The following is a 16,820-nucleotide window of genomic DNA, read 5'->3' as shown; positions in this document are numbered from 1 at the left end:
AAAAGTTAAATGTCGCATTGACGCAAATAATGTCAAATGCTGAAAACCTTGACAATCTTTCAATCTTTCCTAGTCCTTCAAAATGGTGCTTTATTCTCGCGGTTTTCTTTCGAAATTAAATCAATTTACTAATAAAATGATATCCTAACTACGCGTCGTACATTGTGGTATCGTGTTAATTTGTTAAAATTCGCAGTGTGATTTATAAATATACTAAATTTTGTGTTTAGAAAAATCGTCGCATCACCTCAAATCAATTCCGTCTATAATATTTAAGATTGATTTGTTATTTAGAGCGTCTTACGTAAGTATTACACATTTTTTGTTATTAAACATGTCAGTTTTCTGTTGCAGTAGCCAAAAATGTGTCGTGTCGTAGTTTATATAGTAAATATAACTAAACATAAATCGTTACATCGAACACCTAACACTTCAAGGCGCGACATTGGTTTTAATATTTTATGATTAGGAATGGTTACAATTGCGACTGAATGATGCAAAACTGGTTTCTTGAAGGCTTATGTTGCCTAATTACAACGTACGATTATTTACAAATCTGATATATTTATTTGTTTTACACTTTTATTGCATTTCGATCGTATGTTTAAATATTGAACGATAATAGGTATTTCTTTAGAAATTTGCGGCACGAATTAAGGGGGGGTAGGGGAGGGAAAGGGAGGGGGGAGATAAGGGGAGACCCCCTGTGAAGTGGGGGGGTGCGGAAACCCCCCCTTCTATTTTTTTTTGAATTTATATTTATACTAGCTTACCGCCCGCGGCTTCGCCCGCTTTGTCTAAAACCTAATAAATTATATACTAAAACCTTCCTCTTGAATCACTCTATCTATTAAAAAAAACCGCATCATAATCCGTTGCATAGTTTTAAAGATTTAAGCATACAAAGGGACATAGGCAAATAGGGACAGAAAAAGCGACTTTGTTTTGTACTATGTAGTGAAATGTAGGTAGTTAGAAATATACTGAAGATTATGGGCTTTCTTGACTGCTCCGGCGCTGCAGAACGTGGCGCTTGCCCCCGTGTACCTCGTTGCAGGCAGGAGTCTTCACTCGCCTTCGTAGCTTCGGCTTTTTGGTCGCCTTTGGCGACCAGCCTCAGCCACTCCGGCTCGCTTGACTCTGCCTGCTCCTCAGCACACGCGGGCGCCACGCTCCTCCGCGCCTCCGACTTTTTTAATACACTCTAGTGTATGACAGACAAGTACCACGTGGAGTCGGGGTGGACAGATTCGGTTCTGTTACTAACAATTTGTGTGCAATGTACATACAATAAAAAAAACGTTTTTTTAATAATTATACATGTTTGATACAATTTACAAGGGCAATGAATGGATCAATTTTATTTTTTTTCCAATCAGCGTCTCCACATATTATATTCTTTAATAATATCATCGAAGTTTGGGTGGTTATAGTTTAAAAAATCTCTATACAACACGCCACTGGGACTCAATTCTTTGAGTATGAGTCCCATCAGGGGCAACAAATGCAAATGGGTTGTCTGGGTCTGAGTGATTAACTTTTTTACATACCCATGTTGCCCCAATCATATACTACTCGCCAATTATAATCCGTATGAATTGTTGTCCCTCAGCAACATGCTTTTGAATGAACTATGAAGGAACTATGGTTTTTAATGTACATTTTGACATTTGTTATCTCTTTCAAACACAATTCTTGTAGGTAGTTTTGTGAATGCAACTCAAACAATTTTGAACATAACCTCAAAAATTAAAATTAAGATTTCTCTGTAATTACAAGTTTCCGCACGAAAAGCCGCTAATGTATGTTTCGGGGCATTATTATCGATCGAAAAAAATTAAAATCACGCCGAAATTCGTGCCGCAAGTTTCTAAAGCCAACCCCGATAATATTATTCTATATTGTTCGAAATTCGAATGCACAAAAGATTCGAATTGAATGGGTTATTAAATATTCGTAAGACATTTGTCCGAAAATTAAAATCAATTAATTTTATACAAGTCACTGGGAATAATTTACATTAATTTCAAATCGACCAAAAACTGAAAATGTATAAGAATAAAAACGGATAGATTTGTATACTTACTTACATCATAAACTATAGTTGGCATTTTACCGCAACATGTTATTAAATTTGTGTATAACCAGTCAAAATTTTCAGCTGTAGTGTGCACCTTTTTAAATAAATAAATACCTATAATTTTAAACTCATAAATTATTTTCTTGTTGTTCTTGTTTATTTCTCTACAAACACATCTAAGAACTAATGAAACAAAATATAAAATGGTAATCACAATATGTAAGACTTAAAGTAAACTAATAAATTTTGATCTTATCTGTTTATTCATAGCAATGAGTCATCATTTATCTTCATACAATCAAAATAATTATTATACTACTAAATTTTTTTTATAATTCTATGATAATGAATAATGATACTAAAGAATTATATATCATAATTTACTTCAATAATAATTTTAGGTAATAATCTTCTTCCTGTCTTTTGACCCAAATTAAATATGAATGAAATCTTATTTTATATTATATAAACTAGCTGTGCTCCACGGTTTTACCCACAGTGCTCAACTCCTGTTTGTCTCAACAAGATGATATATAGCCTTCCTCGATAAATGGGCTTTCTAACACCGAAAGAATTTTTCAAATCGTACCAGTAGTTCCCGAGATTAGTGTGATCAAACAAACAAACAAACTCTTCAGCTTTATAATATTAGTATAGACTAGCTGCCCCAGCGCTAAGACCAAAAGAAGTGGAGCCTCGCGTGTGAAACCGCAGGGCGCAGCTAGTATCATATATCCATCCACAACATTTTAGGCTTAAAGAAATTAGGATATCAAGTTTCATTTTTTGTTTTGTTTAAGAAATAGAAAAAAAAAATGTATACAGTAACATATAGCCTTGTATTGTCACTTCAATGTGTTTAATTATTATTAACAGATTATCACAAGTATTAACCCACTTAGTCACTTAATGGGTCCAATGAACCAATAAAAATACAGATAATGTATCCTGCACACAATGTAAATTTGAGTTTGGATTATCACCCTTGTTTAACTGTACATGTAGTAAGCCTGGAAGAAATTGCTGATAAGCGATAAGGTCACCTTTCGTACTTTATGTCCAATGTGTATAACAATATTATATTTTATTTATAAATATTTAAATCTTAATAATATTATAAAACTGAAGAGTTTGTTTGAACACACTAATCTCATGAACTGCTGATCCGATTTGAAAAATTATTTTGATGTTAGATAGCCCATTTATCGAGGAATGCTACATCATCAGGCTAAGACCAACAGGAGCGAGAGGGAACAGCTAGTAAAAATTTTTTTAAGAATATTATAGTTAGATATTGTTCTTCCATGTATAGAATAACTTGCTTTATACATGTTTCGTTCTAAAAACTGTTTCCATATCATACCAAATGTATTCAGCAGTGGCTTGATTGAAAAACATATTATGAACAACACAAAAAGTGTGCATAATATAACCATTTGTTATGTTTTTTCCAAAAAGGTTCAAGTTTTAAATTCTTATTCGGGTCATTGTCATTGCCAAGGTTACTTTAAAATATTTCTAATCTTCTATAATATAAAAATGAATCGCAAAATGTGTTGGTATGGTAATGTGGTGGTGTGCAAAACGCATAACTCTAGAACGGCTGAACCAATATTGTTAAATCTTTTTTTATTATATTCGTTGAAGTAAACATAAACATGTATAGCGCCCGGAAAACTTCTGTCCCCCACCACGCTACTGTTTGGCCAAGAAGTTTGCCGGGCGCTATACCACGGGCGAACCCGGGGTGACTGCTATTTCTCCAATAATAAAACATATGCTTGTTAAAAAGGTGTACAAATTTTATTAATAAAACAATGTGATCACTATTTCCAAGAAAATTATCAATAACAAAGCCATGTTTCTAGTGTATTGAATAGTTAATTATAAATATTATAATTAAGCCTATCATATCTCTACAGAGAAAAATAGAAAATCAGCATAAAAATAGCTGATTGCGATTGTATCATATATGGCAGGTATTGCAATTAATTGTTTTCAAGCAACAAGGTCAGAGTAACCTACATGATAAGGAAAATAGAACAATATATGACCTCTTAAGTATGTAACAATTGCATGTTGAGGTTTTCCAATTACTTTTACAGCACTGATTCCAAGTTACAAAGTAATGGAGTTAAGTGATGTTGAATATATGAAATGTTTTCCTTAGAGAATCACTTCCTAGAGCAGTAACAAATCTATTTGTGGGAAATAGTTATTGAACTTCGCTGAATTTTTAAGTCACGTAAAGTACATTAAGTAAATTGTCCAGTTCTGCAGAAAACGTTTAGATATTATGCAAAATATTATATGAACAACATTTTATGTAGTAATATACCTACCACACATGCTTAATAGTTTTGTGTTACCAACCACGAAATCCATAGAATTATAATTTAAGCTCTGAAAACATATAAACAGACTTACGTCCAAATAATAGTTTTGAAAATCACCACATATTTTTAATTGAAAAATGTTACATCATACATTTTCTTTCCCATCACGCTGCCTGGTAGAGATTGTTGCTTAGCCATAAGGCCGCCTCTTGTACGAACGATGCCTTTCTTTTTGTAATAATGTTATTTTTTTTATGATTTAGTTTGTCCAATAAAGTGTTATAAATAAATTAAATAAATAAATACTTTTACATGTTGAATTTAAACTCTGATCTACTATTCTCAGCCAAATACGTTTCATATGTACTTGGGAACTCTTCATCGTCCGAAATTAAGTCTAATCGGAAAGGCTATTACTACGATATGAACGCATGCTGCGTATAAACGACCTATTTCATTAAGTTTAACTTACCACGTTGAGACGAATAAATATGTGGAGTGGGTACCTACAGTTTTATAAGTGCCCCATTCTACAGTTTTCGAAATGCCCAATATTTCGATCCAATCGACCTTCAACTTAAGTCAGGTGTATCCCAAACTTTTTCAACTAAACCGAACAACCTTCCCATGCAGGAAGTGTTAGTTAACGAAATATGTTCCCAACGTATACAAGTAACGACCTCTAGTCTATGCGTATGACATCATGGTCGTTAGGTCATAATGTACCTAGTGAATCACACGATACTCAAAATAAATAAACAGTCTATTGCCGACTTCAAAGTGATTCTGTTGATTATTGGACGATAATATTGAGAAAGTGTATAAATTTTATTATGCGATCGTGTTAATGACCCTATTTCGATGTGTGTGTGAGTGTGTCTATTAAGGGATGTGACGTAAGTGATATGGCCACGTGATTTTGGGTGCATTTTTATGAATTTCTAACGGCCTGCGATGTTATTAAAAACTGACTGTTTTGTTTATGTCATACGAAAGAAAATCATTGTATTCATTACATATATGTATAATATAGCATTAATGCATCCAGATGGTTTGGTTAATTGACGTGAAATAATGAAAAATCTTAGTTTTTCTAATTAAAAAATAATCTGTCATGATTCTTCAATGATAATTATATCAATTTGAAAGTAGGTATTAACCTACTTTAAAATTTAATGACCAGCTAATAGGTACAGGGTACATCCCCCAACGTAGGTAATTAGGTTATAAGGGTACTAGATAATTATAGGTGGGGCAAAATCGGTGACATTTTCGATCATAAATCTTCGTTGGCTAAGACTAATTACTATTAGATTTAAAATTGATTAAAATCTGTCTGATTGATTAAGGTCAGTATTTTTGCCGGACAGTTTGAATGTGTGTTTCCCAGTCGCGCCTAAATAACTGAAGTTATTTAAAAACAAAATAGGTATTAAGATAGAAACTAAATCTTAGTTACCTTTTCTATTTAACTCATAAAGCAGTGACCAATAAACGGCCATTGCAAAACATGGCCATAATATTAACTCCAAATGCAATGATGTTAAATGCGCTTGCGTGACAACTATAAACAATTGTCCACTCAATAAAGTAATATTTTCCGCTCTACCACTTCGATCAGTAGATTCTGTTCTATGTGTGTAACAAATGAATTATCTCGTTGTATTTTTGTTAGAATCCGAAGATCCAAGGATCTTGCCTGGATCAGGCAAAATGGTATTATTCCTTACCCAAAGCCTTATTGTTGAGCTGGCCGACGTAGCTTCATCTGCTTTGTAAATGAGCTATTTATCCGACTCAAACTGAAACATTTATTCAATTAGACTTCTTCTAGAAGAACTTTTGAATCGTCATAACATAGTTTTACCATTTACCACTCTTCGAACATCTAACATAAAAATAATATTTCAATATACACCAGTAGGTAGGTTTTAATATATTGAAGCAAACGTTTCAGGTTTATAACATGTAACAGTAGATAGGTATGTAGTTTTCACATTAGATGAACGAAATTGTACTTGCTGTAAAAAGAGGTTGAAGTATGAAAAGTAGGAAACTACAGATTACGCAATTAATTGGGACTTTGCCTTACACTTTGGGTTTCAGCAGACTTTAGGTATTTTATACATCCAGTATATTTTTGTTTTACGATATTTCCATCCGGAATCGAATCTTATAGACGAGACGAAACGATCACGGTGTATTTAAATGGTTGCCAAGATTCTTACGGGTCATTTAGTTGGTAAGGGTCTTATACCGATATTGAGTAGGCAAAACTTTTAGCGTAAAAGGGTCTTTAGTCTTTACACTCAACGCCGTAGAACTAAGCGTTTTGATGTTTAAATGGCGCTTTTACATTCGGATTTGTACCTTTTAAACGAGAGTGGGTTTTAATTAAACCTTTACACACGGGGACCTTTGAAATGTAATTCTGCATCTTGTTTTTTCCTTCGGCTGTAAAAAGTGTTGGCAGTTGGCACACACCTTGTTAGATATACAGCAACTCTACGTCTGAATAATGAATTGAGCTTACGTTCAGAAAACTACAAAAGATAGATTTTTTTTTTTTAAATGTAATAACGTAATGTTTATTAATTATTTGGAAACATGCAAAGTGCATCTGTATCTTACTCATCAAGGACTTATGTACTGCGTATATTGGTAATAGAAATCATTAATAATAGAAAATTAAATAATTGCTAGGAATATAAATAATATATATTTACGATATATACTAATCCAAACAGTACCACTAACACACTTAAAACACTTTAACGACACTATCACTTATGTATTTAATACTAACTTATGTATAATGGACAAAATTTTCAATTTTCCCTTGAAGCACGTTTGATAAGGATCACGTGGAAATTTATCAAATCTCGATATGAAATTGATTAGAACACGTTGATGCAACCAGTGTGTTGTGATTAATGTGAGCGGACTGTTGTTTGTTGTTTATTGTTGTTTAATACTAGGAGTGTGTAACGACAGTATGGAAAGTGAAATTAGGGACTGCTATCGTGTTTAGAAAAAGTGGTGTTCTTTTGCAAAGTTTTGTTATAGTTCGTGATACAAATTCTTTGCTATTATCAAGTGAAACTAATTATAAATTATATATAGTATATATTATCTGTGAGGAAAAAGGATTGGTCATATTTGTATTTGATGAGAAAAAAGACGAGCGAAAATTGATTTATTGGTCGGCGAGTTTTTACAATAAGATTTTAACAAGATTAACCAGAGATATTTTTATAAAATATTTAGTTTAAAACAAGTTTTACAAACGTGTCAGTTATAAGATAAAACAAGATACAATACTTATCGTGTCATTGAGAATCTGTGGCGAAAAGACAAAGCGATATTATTTATTGTGTTCATATAAAATATATACATATAGTATGATGTGAGAATTGAGACTGTTTTGTACTGAAATGGAGCATGTTTCAAAGGGAATGTTTTAGAAGCGCCTGAAGGGAAGCTGCAGCAACGATGAAGATTAAAAATCCGCTGACGGTTCTAGCGCTCGGTATGGATATGTTAACCTAAATTTTATTTCTAGAATAGTATTTCTATATTATACAAGATATCAATGAAATAGGGTATTTGAAGTCTATACCAACTTTAAAATAGAGAAAAACATTACGCGCAATTAAATACAAATGTTTATAATAATAATAGTTTAAAAAAACTAAAAAACACGCTTTTTATAGAAAACCGAACTAAAAAATAGAAAATTTTATCAAATTAGTGTATTGTCATCGGTCCTCAATAAATCTACAAAGTTTGAACGAGTCAAAATCGCGCCCAAAGAAGTCGGTTACAAACATACAGGTGAAGCTAATATAAAGCGTGTAAAAAGCACAAAACTAATTTTATGAAATGAAAATATAAATAAAACATTCTGCAAGGTCATTCAAACATAAATTACAAATTCAAGCACTTTTGAGTAGTTCAGAATTGTAACAAATTCTAAAACATAAACAATATACCATTGCCATATACCAAAAGCTATATATAGGTATTTTTAAATTACACTGTTCAAAATTTTCAACAAACTTTTTACCACATTTTCATGAATCCACAAATTTAGCTATTTTCAGCAAAAATAGTACAGATCATACAGAAAAAATCACTAGATACACGCAACTATTTTTATATAAATAAAACTGCAATCTATTATCAAAAATAACTTCAGTCAGCGTCGACACACTTTTGGCTCAGTACGAATCAGCTGTTTCCTTCTATTATTGACTAATTATATTTTTTCTACGACGCTTTTATTACACGCGGTTCAATGAATATGTTTATTAAATAAACATAGATTAGATTAATGAGCACTTTGTAATCAAATCGCCTTGCTTATCGTATGATTCAGAGATAGCGCGCAAGAGCAACTTTTGTCTCTTTCCACGCTACGTACGTACATTCACGCTAGTAACATAGTGCGCGCACGTAGCGACGCAACTCCCCATAGAGTTGATGGGAGAGACAAAATAGTTTCGGAGACAAAAGTTGCTCTTGCGCGCTACCTCTCAGTGTTGATAATTATTTCTACAGCTGTCAAATAAGAACAGCACGAAAGAAAATCGAATTATTATCATGTTTTTATTACTTCACCTCTTTGTAATTTAACCGATTCCTTTACTCGATTTTGACCCACTTTAAACGGGCAGATTTAATTCAAACTTTGTACCCATATCAATGATCAGTGACAATATAATAAATTCATGAGTTTAAGCCTGTTTTTTAGGTTTTTTTTATATAATATATATATATGTATTATTTAATAAATATACAAGTTTAAAGGTTTATTCTCTTAAATCTTAATATTCAATAGTTTATACCTAAATGAATATTAAGAGTGGCCTCAAGCCTGTAGTCTGTGATAAAGTCGGGCACAATTTGGGACACATTCATGATCCTAAAAGACAATACCGTAAAAGGCTTTCGTGGAAACCCGTATTTACATACTAAATAGTAAGGACGAATACGAATGAAAGCCACTGAATTATTTACAAACTTTGGTCTACTGAGTTTGTTTTAAAACAACAAACAGTTAAAATTTATTGCCTCAAACCAGTTTTGTATGAACATTTTAGTAGGTATCAGTAATTAATGAATTCATATTATGTTTTCATCAAAACATTCGATATTATATGTAAATTTATTTACTGCTAAATATGCACATATTTTTTGTAAAATTATTTTGTGTACAGTAATACTTGTTTGAAAATACGCTAAGTGTATTAAATGTTCAAAAAGTTTTATGCGACATGTCTCCGGGTATCTTTACATGTCAAATAGTCTGTCAATCAAAACTTGTCACTTCAATCAGTAAAACCGGTACCTTTCCATGAAAAAACACAAAAAAGAATGCTAGTTACAACTGTAATTACCGTCATACTTTAATAAGCATAATTTTTCTTTCTTCGATGCAAGTACTTCGCGAATTTTCTATTTCCAACGTAAAAATGGAACAAATAAGTTGTTGGTAATCTCGGATGGTCTCGTCGACATTACAGCTGGCTCAGGGTGACCCAAATATCCGGAATGCGGATATTACAGTGATTCGGATATCCGGATAGAAAGATTATTTCTTTATCCGTGCGTGTATCCTGGGGCCTTACACAAAGTAACAATTACAAAACGATAACGAAGTTAGAAATCGCAAAAATGTATGGGATTGACATAGATAGACCACGTGATCTAACGCGGCGTATGTCAATCCCATACATTTTTGCGATTTCTAACTTCGTTATCGTTTTGTAATTGTTACTTTGTCTAAGGCCCCTGGTCGATTGGATGTCAAATTATTACACTTGCTCTTATAATTTGGTAATGAGTTCAAAGCAAATTTTTAAACTGATTGCCCGTCTCCGTCCGGGTAGGATAGGTTATTTTTGTAAGTTTTTTCAAAATTATAACAGCTTTTATCCTAATCCAAGCGATCCATTTGTCCGTCTTTCAGTTATAAGTCATACACACGACTTTCTTTGATATTATATTCGTTAGAACTAGGTACTCGTAGTTTCACTTTTCAGCTTTCAACACATAGTAAAGGAAAGAATATGAATTTTTGATGCATGTAGTGCTAGTTGCACTCTATTCGTGCGGAACGCGGAACCCTTATAACCTAATTCACACAATACTTTATTTTTATGTACAGACAATCCTATCCTACTATAATATTATAAATGCGAAAGTTTGTGAGGATGTGTGTGTGTTTGTTACTCTTTCACGCAAATTCTACTGAACCGATTACAATGAAATTTAGCACACATATGGAGGGTAACTTGGATTAACACATAGGATAGGTTTTATCTCACGGGAACGGGAACTATGCGGGTTTTTCTTTGAAAACGCGGGCGAAGCCGCGGGCGGAAACCTAGTAATTTCATAAGTTTAAGCGTGTTTTTTTAGAACTTTTAACGATATTATTATGTAACTATACCAAGCTTTAATGCAGTTATGTTTGTTCAATATGATAAAAGTGAAATAAATAAATCAATATTTAAACTAGCTTTCAAATTCTCCTGCCTGGATGATCGCTGATGAAATTAATTAATTATAAATCTTTGCTATTATGTCGCGATAATTGAATTAAATATTACTTGCTAGATTATATCGGCAATTATGTATAAACATTTATTGAATATGCGTGTAATTGATAATTAACCTTACATGTTTTTATGTCTGTGTGCAATTGTTTATTGTCAAAGAATAAGCAATAATTTTAGGCAAATCTTAGATCATCAGTACCTATAGAGCGAATCCACGACTTCCGAATGCACCATGCCTCTTTATAAATATTACGTTTTTCAAGCAAATAAGTATTAAAGTACATGAAGCAATTAAGTTTATTTAAATCCTTATTCATTATCTATTAAGACAGTTTTTAACTTTTTAGTTAAACGCACCATATCGGAAACATTTCCCAACCATAACGTTTTTAGTGTCTCAAGGCCTTATTTATTTACGTATCTTTCATAATGGCCCGTTCAGACGTTACAAAAGCAATAAATGAGTAATAATTACAAGTAATCACTGACACAGATACACACACACACAAATACTTTTAGTGTAAGTATCTTGTTCAATTGCACACACACACACACATAATGTTAGTGTTTAGATGATGATTAGATAGTACAGTGGATTGTTTCCGTGTGATAGGTAAATATTACGTATTGCAATATGTACAAGCTGAGACTCGCGAATTTGTTCGTGGTTTGCTATTTGAAGAGTGCCTTGATGAGTAGCGAGGAATGTGTTTGTAATTAACCAATAGTATCGCTTCAAACGCTAAACGCTTCAAACTAAATGAAGCGATATGATTGGTTATTTTAAAACACATTCCTGGCTACATATCCTTGGCACATTATTGGCACATTATTGGTGGAAAAGCTTAAAGCACCCTTAATCTAGTGAAAGGTACGGGACGGACGTAAATAAGGAAGACTTATATTTTGGATTTCACTGCGTAATATAAAAGTCGCTTTACGCTGTTTGTCTAAGTAGGTATGCTTTACGCAACGGATTTTGATAATTTTTTTTTTAAATGAGCTAGAGTGATTCAAGAAGAGATTTATATATATGTTTTGTAATTTTTCGGTAAATTACAGTATGTTACTTCTTTTTCAATATATCAATGATTAGATTACAGAAGTGGTTACCTACTATAAAAATAATCGTTATCCATTTACGTAAACCATGCTTCATAGAAAGACTAAGATTAGATTAAATACGGTTAAAAGCAAAATAATAGAAAATAGTGTGCTCGTAGATATGTATAGCCCTTTAAGAAAAACACGTCCGTGATAATAGTTCAGGAAGATTAAGAGTAATCCAATTTAAACCTTAATACAAATACAATACGAATTAATTGCCTTTGAGAAATTCCATATTTGTAATTTGTATTCACTGGTCTAATTCCGCGCGGTTGTAACTTCAAAATTACATACCTATTATAGTAACGAATAGGCCGAGTATGCCCTGCCTTATATTTTATTCAGAGTTAATAAGTTTAATATGTGAAGTTTCATAGGTCGAGGTACGCATTGCATTTTGTCAATAAACATCTTTTCTTGAAAAAAAATACGCATGTGATAAAAAAAACCAACAATTTTAATAATACATGAGTAAATTGCATTGTTAATCCATTGAAGTATGTAACAACTAAATGTAAATACAGAAACATAAGAAAATAGTAATCTTTCTTTATCTTTTGTTCAAACGACATGCTCGTATAACACTCCTTAGTGCTCTTAAATAAAATAAAGTATATTAGTATATAAAACATATTTACAGAATAAATAAATTGATGATTACCATGTATTGTTTCAGAATTAAGATGGTTAGCAAGGAACATTAGTGGCAAGGAGATGTCAAATCAAACGGGCCTGAAGCATGTCGCCACCGAGCCGACTCGACTCGAGAGCAAACGTGAGTTTATGTGTACTAGATAGAGCATGTGGCTTCACTTGTATTATAATAGCGTAAATTACATATACTATTATCACTACAAAGTATAAAACAAAGTCGCTTTCCGCTGTCTGTCTGTATATGCTTAGATGTTAGAAAATACGCAACAGGTTTTGATGAGGTTCTTTTTAATAGAAAGAGTGAGTGGGTAGCGTTGTTTTTTTATTGTGTAGTAGCTAGAGCACACTACTTCTCTCGTGTTGTTCCCTAGTAAGATGTAACATGTATGCTATAATATAGGCTATAATCTCAATGTATACAGATATGAAAGATCACCTGTTTTCACGGGAAGAGATATTACATATTATTACATACGTTCAATCATCTATCGTCATAGACTTTCACTTTTATAATCATAGAGAGATAGTGTTATTCGATCACTAATAAAAATTGTTTTAATGCGGAAATATATAACCTACGGATTGTTTGTAAACAACAGATGAACATCTTATCACAGATCTTATATAGAAAAATATAGGCAGGTGTGTTATGTGTATCAATTCCCAGTAAAACTCAAATAAAACTATTGTAGATAGATAACATTATTCATCATCTTTTAACATAATATCTGTCTTGCCATAACAATTATATTTCACCCCCTTTTAATATCATACCATAAAAATTAGATTAGAATTTACCATTCCATACCATGCTTGATGATGATGATGACATTTGTTCTTTTGTCACAATACTCTTACAATGTCTCCAAGTAAGCAACTGCAACAATTCACGTTATTTTTAACCCCAAATCCAAAAATTTGACCAAATCACGACCAAGTGTGCACGTGTGATTATGCAAACCACGTATACCTGTGAAGTATGTATAGAGGCTTGGAGTTCAAATGAAACAACCGTTCGGTTATAAGGTGTATTCAAGACTGACTTACAAATAGGTGCACACAATATAACATAATAAAACATTAAGCTACATATACTTCATATTATAATTCATATAGGTACTTCACCTTCGGGGGTGAAAGAAAAAAAAAAGAGAAAAAAAAATGTTTTTTCTACGTAAGAACCACTTTGTTCTATCCTTATGTACTATATTTATCTTATTCTAAGTAACATACTTTTTTGTTCTATCCTTATGTACTATATCTAATTTTCCTTTCTTTTCAATCTTAACATTTACTCCCATATCTTCTACAACTTTATAAGGTCCATCATAAACACAGTCAAGTTTACGAGAGTTTTCTTTTTTAACTAAAATTAAATCATTTTCATTATAAGATACAGGATTACATTTTAAATCATAATAATCTTTTCTTTTTTCCTTACATTCTATTAAATTCTTTCTTGCATCTCGTAATGCAATTTGCAATTTATATCTTAAATCTAAACAATAATCATCAGCATTATAAAGAGGATCTACATTTTTATCTAAATTATTTGGTAAACGACATTGTCTACCGAAAACAAGTTCAAAAGGTGTGTATTTAGTTTGCGTGTTAACACAAGTATTATAAGAGAGAGATATCGTTTATTTCTTATTCTTTCATAGACATAAACATGGACATATTCAATATAGTTTTGTTCACAATTAAAAAGTATAAGTGGCACCCGTTTTAGGCTTAGTTCGAAGAACTAGCCTGTATATACAGGCACCAGCTTCTCCCTAAGTCATTTGAACTTTTATAAAACAAAAAACTTGAAAAGTGAGCTAGTTAGATATATAAATGGTATGTGCAAGCATATTATACAAATATGATTATTAAATAAATATAAAAAAAAAAAAAAATTAAATTTATGAGTAATGTGTGTGTGTGTGTGTGTGTGTAGGTGTGTGTGGGTGTGTGTATATGTGTGTCAAAATATTAAATAAAGTAAATATATCAAATAAATTACAAATAAAAAAGAGAATAAATAAAAATACAAAAAATAGGTACATAAAATAAACAAATATTGAGTTATAATTTTAATAAATTAATATGTAATTGATTAGATACTAAACAAATTATATATATTTTATAATTTTTATATGTGAAACAAGATTAATTATAGTTTTATCTTTAGTAAGTTTTCGGTGGATTCATAAGACAACTTCTGTAACCATTCTGTGACTGTTTTTTTACATTTATAGTTATTCATAGAATATATGTTTAAGATTTTATTTGCTTTATTGTAAATATAATCTCCTAATATTGCATAAAACTTCATAGGAAAATAGTGTTGAGAACGTTTAACCTCACATACCATGTAGGATCTACGATTATAACTAAAACACCAAAATGGTAGCCAATGTGACCAAGAATAACTACTATTCGTACAATAAGTTCTTAAAAATACACCTAAATGCTTATGAGCTATTTCGAGAGAACCAATTGATTGATGGTGGTACGCTGTCGATGTCAGTTTTTCTATCTTTAATAAACTACACACTTGTTCCATAACCTGGGAAACAAATTCCGTACCCCTATCTGTAGCTATAGATTTGGGAACACCGAATCTAAGTATAAAATTACTTACTAAAGCATGAGCTACAGTCACTGCTTCTTTGTTAGGTAGAGGATATGCCTCTATATACTTGGTTAACTCACATTGGAGAGTTAAAATATAACAATTACCTAACTCATCTCTATCTAAGGGACCAACTAGGTCAAGAAAAATTTTCTCGAACGCTGTCTTTGCTGTTGTAGTAATACTTAACGGCTGTTTAGTATACTTACTTTGCTTCATTTTTTGACACATTGCGCACTTACTTACATATTTACGAATATCTAAATCAATTCCTGGCCAGTAATATTTTCTTTTTATGTTATTCGCCATTCTAGTCATTCCAGCGTGTCCACTTGTGGGCAACAAATGATAGTCATTTAGTATGAATTGCTTTACCTTATCATCAAAAATTCTTTCAACTCCTTTTAAAATACATATACGGGGCCCGTTCCATTTTTTTAAAGATTTTATCTCACTACATATTCCTTTTATAAATTCTTCATTTTTATCATCTTTTACTATGCATAGTTCTTTTACTTTTATCCTTTCGCAAAAATCTTTAAGCTTAGTTGCAAATTCGGCTCGCGAGAATTGCAATCTAAAGCTTAAATCAACAAATAATACCATTTTATTCTCGACATACACAAAACAATCTTTCTGTTCTATCTTTATGTTTTCTTTCTTAATTTTTTCTATAATATCTCCTTCCACTAGCTTCATCTCTATAGAATCACTCGGCTGTCTTAATAATTCCACAACTCGTGGTTGATCAGGCCACGCGTCAGGGTCTTTATTAAGCGCACTTTGTTCTTTCACACTATTCTCTTCCATCCTTCTCTTTTGTGCTCTAGTTGTTACTGCTAAAACCTGTTCAGTCACACTCTTTAATTCATCTGATGTTATAACCACTCTTGACAATGCATCTGCGATAACATTGTCTTTGCCTCTTACATACACTATTTTAAAATCATATTCCTCAAGTATTAACCGATATTTTATTAGTCTACTAGATGGGTCTCTGACACCAAATAAATAAATTAATGGTTTGTGGTCTGTCATAATTGTGAATTTTCTACCAAAGAGATAGGGCCTAAAATACTTTACTGCCCAAACTAAAGCGGTTAATTCTTTCTGAATAACGGGATAATTTTTTTCGGCTTTATTTAACGGTCTACTCGCATATGCTACTGGTTTCATATTCCCATTGCATAATACGGCTCCTACAGCCATATCAGACGCATCGGTTTGTAAAACGAATTCGTTTGAATCAGAAAAATCAGGGTATTGTAATATCGGTGGAGTCATTAGTGAAGTTTTCAAATAATCAAACGCATTTTGACACGTAGAATCCCAAACAAAAGTTGCATCCTTTCTTAATAAGCGATTTAAAGGTATGACAATAGTCGCAAAATTTGGTACAAATTTCCTATAATAATTACAGAAAGCAACAAACCGTTTAACTTCATCTGCATTTTGTGGGA

At 32.0% G+C, this 16,820-nt stretch overlaps 1 protein-coding gene across 4 annotated transcripts in view; it reads left to right on the top strand.

Moving 5' to 3' along the window:
* The first annotated feature begins 66 nt into the window (after positions 1 to 66).
* LOC123702005 (oxysterol-binding protein-related protein 3-like) overlaps positions 67 to 16,820 on the top strand; it is a 62,692-nt gene continuing 45,938 nt past the window's right edge. For 2 of the 4 annotated variants that reach the window (XM_045649642.1, XM_045649639.1), the window contains exons 1-2: positions 7,347 to 7,945; positions 12,763 to 12,861. In XM_045649642.1, the coding sequence (XP_045505598.1) occupies positions 7,909 to 7,945; positions 12,763 to 12,861 (136 nt within the window). In that variant the 5' untranslated portion in view covers positions 7,347 to 7,908. Of the gene's footprint in view, positions 305 to 5,224; positions 5,340 to 7,346; positions 7,946 to 12,762; positions 12,862 to 16,820 lie in introns of those variants that run through there. The other 2 variants (XM_045649640.1, XM_045649641.1) reach the window with 2 other exon arrangements.

The sequence above is a fragment of the Colias croceus genome, chromosome 22 (genome assembly GCF_905220415.1).
Source record: "Colias croceus chromosome 22, ilColCroc2.1".
NCBI classification, from domain to species: Eukaryota; Metazoa; Arthropoda; class Insecta; order Lepidoptera; family Pieridae; genus Colias; species Colias croceus.
Note: the sequence above shows the minus strand (reverse complement) of the source record. Positions and strands in the feature narration are given on the sequence as shown.